The sequence below is a fragment of the Pinus tabuliformis genome, chromosome X (genome assembly GCF_031772625.1).
Source record: "Pinus tabuliformis cultivar Carrire ecotype Pingquan chromosome X, CPIR1, whole genome shotgun sequence".
Taxonomy (NCBI): Eukaryota; Viridiplantae; Streptophyta; class Pinopsida; order Pinales; family Pinaceae; genus Pinus; species Pinus tabuliformis.
In genome coordinates this window covers 86,889,301-86,896,934 of record NC_142308.1, presented here as the reverse complement: position 1 = coordinate 86,896,934, position 7,634 = coordinate 86,889,301, and the positions used below count along the sequence as shown (strand labels likewise).

The 7,634-nt window shown below is 35.4% G+C and overlaps 1 protein-coding gene across 1 annotated transcript; it reads left to right on the top strand.

The window, feature by feature from the left end:
- Positions 1–5,388: 5,388 nt before the first annotated feature.
- LOC149138506 (peroxidase 4-like) lies at positions 5,389–7,322 on the top strand. Its single transcript, XM_089450376.1, has 5 exons — positions 5,389–5,613; positions 5,730–5,960; positions 6,051–6,216; positions 6,422–6,497; positions 7,274–7,322. The coding sequence occupies exons 1-5, from the start codon at positions 5,389–5,391 to the stop codon at positions 7,320–7,322; spliced, it is 747 nt and encodes a 248-aa protein (XP_089306502.1).
- The last annotated feature ends 312 nt before the right edge of the window (positions 7,323–7,634 follow it).

The following is a 7,634-nucleotide window of genomic DNA, read 5'->3' as shown; positions in this document are numbered from 1 at the left end:
TCCAAACTTCTGACTCCCATTTGAAGTAGTAAAACTTGGGCATAATTCTGACAAATTACCTCGTAGTTACGCTACAATAAGCCTTCTGAAACTGAAGCAGAATAATTACATATGCTTGGAATGTAACAATGTAACAGAGTGCTGAGCCCCTCCAAAGACATCCTTCTATAGACTTTGATTCTCAAATGATATTTGAGGCATCCCCGTTCTCCTATGTTTTTTACCTGTTTTCTATGGAATGGGGATGAGAACAATAATGCCACAAATATCATTTGATGCATCTGCAGTTTTGTGGGAATGGCTCATTGGATGTCATTGGGACATCCCATACATGAAGGGACCATTCTTAGGATATTCCCAGCAAGAAAGACACTAGTCTGCCATTCCTGAAATTTTCTATGTTGGAGCCCTTGGTGAAATTCATTTGCTTGCCAATTCTTGCTGGAAGATAGAGTCATTAACCTTTGGCCCATTACAATGTCAACCTGCAAAGACAATTAAAGCATTGGATAAAGATGCACCCTTTATACTACAAAAAACCTTTCATAGGTTGTTTGAGAAAAATAAAATGCAAGTTGAGTTGAGTTCACTATCCATAAATAGAAGTTCTTCCTCAACTGTACATTGTATATATTATAACCACTGACATAATGATGGCATGATCTAGTGAGAAGCCTTCATTAACTGAATTACATTATGTTATATGGAATTGTCTTGATTTACTATCGAGTACTCACATGTCTGTTTAAGGTTAAAAAATTAGTAAATTGCATTCAAATGCATGCTAGTCACATTATTTTCTGTTGGACAATTATATTGCAGATAAGTAGGCATTGTGCTGCTGGACAATTGTTCAAATTATGAATAATTACAGGTAACCAAAAAATTTGGTTTCTCTGGTAAAGAACTATTTAGCAGAAAATGAAAATAGATTGCTAGTCTTTTCTTTCAGCTAGGACTAACATCCTTTGAGTTTTCTTCGATCTTCAAGACAAACTATTTCTACTGTTAAAACTTAAATAGATATAAGGTAGAGGGTAGGCAATATTTAGCTGGCCAGAGGCCAAGACTACTTTATGTAACCCAAAGCATAATCGTGAACAACTATAGCTTGTATTGAAACACTTGCATATAGGCAATGAAGCACATAAAGTTCCATTGTAAGTTGCACATGTACATAATCAAAATGTTTGCTATTAAATAATTTAAGAATCAATACACATTTTAGCCAAGGAGACAATGACCATATACAATGATGAGAATAGAAAAATTATTTCCCAACTTAATATTCAACCACAGTTTGATTTTCTTGTTTATAATCCAGGAAACCATGGTAAGAAGGCCTATAGATCCGGAGGAGGAGCTCAGAATGATGGCTCAAGAAGTTCGTGGTTATGTGGAAGCTGTTCTGAATAGTCTTGTTGCAAACGTTCCCAAAGTAAGACATCCATGTGGATGAGCACACAATACAACCATACAAAATCTCAGTGTTTATTCAGTCCATGATACTTGAATTGATGATTTGATAATTTGCAGGTTGTGGTGCTTTGTCAAGTTGAGAAAGCCAAGGATGAAACGCTGACCCAACTTTATAGCTCAGTCAAGTAAGGTTTAATGACAAAATGTGGTTAAGGTACGTTAATAATTAGTTTGATTATTTTCCCATTTCTGTATTTTGACAGACTGATTTTGATTTTCACTTGAAATCAGGTCTCTTGGGACTTTACGAAAGTAGTGTTTTTTGTCATCCTCTGCAGGTGTAGTAGACACCTGTTGATTGGAGCACTGTACATTTTAGCTTTTGGGGTGCCTTTTCAACTTTTTGTTTAAAAAGGTCCTACATGGATTTAAACTTGGATGGATCCCAAGAGAACTTTTGACTTATCAATTCTATTTTCCCGTGTTGATATGTATGTAGTGTGGGCTCAGTAGCAACACCTTTTAACCTCAATATCAATGACAATGGAGGAACTATATATGAGCCCTTTTTTGGTTCCTTTTTATCAGCACTCTGTTTTACTCGTTTATGTCTCTTTATTTTGAATTTTAATTTAATTTAATTTTGAATTTATAGACAGACTGTGTTATTGGTTATTTTGATCAATACTGGTTTGCTTTTCCTGCTTTTGTTGGCATTTTCCTTGTTGAATTGGTGAGGGTTCTGTATTTCTCCACTTATATTTATTTGAATTTTAATTTAGTTTTATTTTTAATTTATACATAGACTCTGTTATTGGTTGTTTTGATCAATACTGGTTTTCTTTTCCTATTTCTGTTGACATTTTCCTGATTGACTTGGCGAGGGTTCTGTGTTTTTCCACTTCTATTTATTTGTTTCCTTCTTATTTACTGATTGGGATTTTGTTTGTTGCAGTATTCATGGGCAATGTGAAGTTATTATGTTTGATGTTACTGCACGATTGGCTTACAGGACTGTCCCAACGTGGCACAGAGATCTTTGCAGGTATCTATTTTGCAAAGGGGTTGGATCTCTAAGTAGAAATGAAGGTTCCTTAATTGTGTGGTGGCACAACTGCCTGAACTGATTAGCTAAATATCTTTGTGAATTTCAGGGTGTGTGAGAACATTTCTATTGTTCTTTGTGGAAACAAGGTTGATGTGAAGAGTAGGCAAGTGAAAGCTAAGCAAGTTACTTTTCATAGAAAGAAGAATCTTCAGTACTATGAGATATCTGCAAAAAGTAACTACAACTTTGAGAAGCCATTCCTGTACTTGGCACAGAAGCTCTCAGGGTGAGCCTTTAATCTAGTTTCTGATGCTCCCTAATATGAATGTTATATTAAAAAAATTGCATTGATTCTATAATGGGTTATTTTTATAGGGATCCAAACCTTCATTTTGTGGAGTCACCTACTCTTGCTCCTCTTGAGGTTTAGATAGACCTTGCAACCCAGCAATAGTAAGTAGAATGATATTTTCTTATTATTTTTTGTTAACTTTTATTGAAATAATTTGTTCCATTTCTAAAGGATTGAAACTTTGGCTTACAATATTTTATGTTGTCAGGTACGAGGCAGAACTTGTAGCAGTTGTGGATCAACCCCTTCCAGATGACGATGATGATGCTTTTGAATAGCTTTGTTAAGATGCTTTTGCATATTTAGGGATTGGCCGATTCAATTAGTTTTGTATCATTGGAGTTTGCTTTTGAGTTCCGACATTTAATTCTGATTTGTATTTGGGGCTTAGAATAGCATTATCGCATCTCTCTATATGTGATTTGGGTACTGTGTAGATGTTTTCATTGGTGGAGTTGGCTAAGCTATCTTAGTTCAACTCCATTACAGAGCTACTTTTATATGCTAAGACAGTTTTTTCCGTTATATACTCTTGCACATTTTGCAGAAGAACTTTTTGTACTCTTCAAATATTTCAAGAATGCTCAAGTGCCTTTAGTTGTGTATTGTTGGGGGAAATGCTAGTTGCGATGGTTGTTGCTTGTAATATATTATGGCTTGTTAAAACTTTCTCTAAAAATTCTAGCTATGTCTGAGGATTTATTTTAACTCTGAAATTGGTTTACATAAAGCTTGTACAATGAACAGTTTACTTGCTAGACTATCAGAATAAATGATATTATAAAGTAAGCACTAATACCTTGTATACGGGCCAAATCCTCCCTTTGCAATATTGTTTTCATCCGGGACACTTTCTGTTGCAACTGTCAATGTTTCCGAGGTAAAAAATATTGGTTGACCCTACGTAATAAGTGAGTCTTCCTCAGTAAAAATCAAAATAAATCACGGGCTACATAAGAGACCTCACAAGCTTTTGATAAGTGATCAATTAAAGAATATTTGTGATGAGTCTGTTAAGAATATTAATTTTCAACAATGATCAAAAATATTTTGAAAAAGAAGTTAAAATAACTGGGTAGGCATAAAAACATTCCATTATAGACCGTTCAAGCGAAAGAATACTCACTCTATAATACTGTGTAATCCAGTTCTAGATATCATACTCACTCTATAATACTGCGTAATCCAGTTGAGCGATGAAGCTATATTTTTGATAACATGATTGAAGCATAAAACTAACCCATACCTGCCACCAACGAAATTCCTACAATCTTGTACAGTTGATAACTGTGGCTATCAAGCCTGCCTGGGTATTCTTGTGGGTATGTTGTCTGTCGAACACATAAAGGTATCGCCATTTCATTAATTGGGCTCTCGATTGATTTCTACATAAAGATTCGCATTGTCTAAATCTAAAGTCGTTTCCATTCAACAGTCTACATATTCTTCTTTAACTATAGTAAAACTTGGAGATAGAATTCTTATCAAAGCTAAGGTAGCATCTTAAATCCAAACTTCTGACTCCCATTTGAAGTAGTAAAACTTGGGCGTAAATTTCGTAATGAATTGAATCCCCTCTTGCTAAACAAAGGTAATATTAATAACCCATATGCGCTGGTTTCTATCAAACATGAATTTCTGTGGTGGTTTCTCTCATACATGAGTACTATTTGTGAACTTTGAATGTGAAACTACTTTATTTTATTTTTTTAATAATTTTTTATATTGTATAGTTTGAATTATGATTTTATTTATTTATTTTTAAATAATTTTTTATAATGTCTCTAGAGAGACAATAGTTTGAATTATGGACATATAGTCTCTATAAAGACAATATGTTTTTAATCTCAGCTATTGTCTCTAAAAAGACAAAAATGTAATTGTCTCTAAAGAGACACAAATGAAGTTGTCTCTAGAGAGACCAATGAAATTGTCTCTAGAGAGACAAATCAAATTGTCTCTTAATAGACAATAATAATATGTGTTCTATATTGTCTTTATAGAGACAAATTTTTGAGACATTATATTTTGAGACACCCGCTTAGAGACAATATTTGAGTTTCTTTTTGTCTTAAGTTAAGACAATTGACTCAAATATTGTCTTAAAACCCCCTACATGTAATAGTGCATTGCTTCTTTAAGAGCTACATGTATCTCTCTAACAAGGCAACTATGATCGATTAATGATTGTGGTTGTATATGTACATCATTAAATATAAGTAAGCATATTATCCAGCAATAAGCATTTATGATCAATATTGAATCCATATATGTGTGGTTGTATATGTCCATCCTTGAATTTAAATGAATAAATTATCCAACAATAACGATACACATTAATAGACCAACAACAACCTAAATATTGGTGGCCTCTCTACCAATGCGGTACACAAAATAAAGTCAAGTAAACCAAAGTCCTTTATATTAGACTGAGTTTTTATTTTCCCCTTCCCCTCACATTCCAACATCTGCCCTTATAAATTGGCGTTCACATATCTCCCATAACATCCCCGCACGGATGCGAATTCGCAAATAGGTTGCCATTGGAGAGCTTATTCCATAAGCAAAAATGGCTGCTTTGATGAAGAGTTTCGCGCGTACTGCTTTAATGGTGTTTATTGTGTCTTCGATCACTGATGCCACCGCTGGCCTGAAACTAAGCCCCACCTTTTATGCCAAGTCTTGTCCGACGGCGCTGTCAATAGTGCAAGCCGCGGTGAAGCAGGCGGTTGCCAAAGAGAAACGCGTGGGGGCGTCGCTTCTCCGCCTTCAATTCCACGACTGCTTCGTTAATGTAAGTGCACAATTCATATTATTATTATTGATTGAACTAGCTTGACAACGGTCATTCACGGTGATATTTTGATTTAGAGGTAGCTCATGAATACACTCTTTGATTTCTTGTTCCAGGGCTGCGATGGGTCCGTCCTGTTGGACAATTCCACGACCTTCACTAGCGAGAAGTACGCCATTCCCAATAACAATTCGGCAAGGGGCTTCGAGGTGATCGATCCCATAAAGAACCAACACGAAAATGCGTGCAGCGGTGTCGTGTCATGCGCAGATATTATAGCCATTGCTGCTCGTGATTCTGTTGTTGAAGTAACCCCGATTAACCTTGCTCCGCCATGTTATTATTCTGTATGAATCGTCTCTAAAATCTACAATAATCTGGTCACTTCATTTAATATTTAGTATATTTAGTATGTCTGTTAAAAATTTACCTGACAGCTGGGTGGACCTTGGTGGGCTGTGAGGTTGGGTCGGCGAGACTCGACAACAGCGAACTTTAGCGGCGCAAACACTAACATTCTGCCTCCCACTTCCAATCTGACCAACCTACTTTCACTATTCCAAGCACAGGGCCTCTCCAAAAAGGAAATGGTCACACTATCTGGTAATCATAATATTGTTTCTATTTTTCATTTATGATAAGGAGTCGGTATATTATTTTTCATTTATGATATTTAGATGAAGATATATCTCTTCAAAAAACAAAGATACAACTAATCATAAAAAAACATGAAGAATTAATGACTGTAGAACAGTGTATATATTAATGGCTGGTTTTGAGTTGATGTGAAAATATATTCATTCTACAGGTGGTCATACTATAGGGCAACCGCGGTGCGTAAGTTTTAGAGGGCGTATTTACAACGACACAGATATAGACAGTACGTACTCCACTTTGTTGCGTTCGAGGTGTCCAAGAACCACCGGGTCTGGAGACAACAACCTGTCGCCCTTGGATTATGTGACTCTGTCTTTGACAACAACTACTACATCAATCTGAAATGCAAGAAAGGACTTCTCCACTCTGATCAACAACTTTTCAACGGAGGCTCCACTGATTCACAGGTGACCACCTACAGCTCCAACCAGACCACCTTCTTCTCGCACTTTGCTGCCGCCATGGTTAAGATGGGAAACATCAAACTTCTTACGGACACAAGCGGAGAGATCCGCAGGAATTGCAGGAAGCCTAACTAACCAACCAACTGGTGAAGTGTCTGTTTTGTAGGATGAGTTTCATCGATATTGCCTCGTAATTTGTAATAGAAGTATTCGATTAGGCATAGGTTTTTTTCAGATGTTTTCGATTAGGCATAGGTTGCAATTACACAACTTCGTACTTTATTAGTGTTACACATGAGAGAAGATATAGGGTGTTTCTTTTAATTGGAAGAATTTTAATATTAAAATTTATTTTGTTGTTTAAGATGTATATATATTTTTTTTGAATTTGTACTTACAAGTAAATACATGAAGATGTACATATTCTATTTCTTCAAATTTGAATTCGAAAATTGAAATGATGTCTAAATGCTAATTTGATTATTCTTTTTGGTTAAATGATGTCTAAATGTTAATTAGTTTATTCTTTTTGGTTGGAGACTCCAGACCTGCAATTGATGGATTTGCTTTTTCTGAACGATACATTATTTGGTTTGCAGTTTTGGCCGTCCTGATCAGTTTAAAGATCTCGAAAATCTTCCACTTTGAGTTAGTTATCAGGAAAAAAAATTGCGTGCTAAAGTTAACTATGTCCCTGGATTTATTAACAAAAAAGAGAGTACATTTTGAAAGCATTCCTTGTACAATCTTCTGTTGATTTGTCTATGTATTCTTATCTATAATATTATACTTTACTCCATTATAACTGAGAGAGTGCTGGTTACAGTATTGTCTGCAAAGAGTAAGTTTGCTTCAAAATTGCACAATAACAGAAACTCCACATACAGCTCAAAAATGCACAGTTGGATGCATTTGGAGAGCAATAAAAAAGATTATACTAAGAAGTGAAGGACCCGGAGA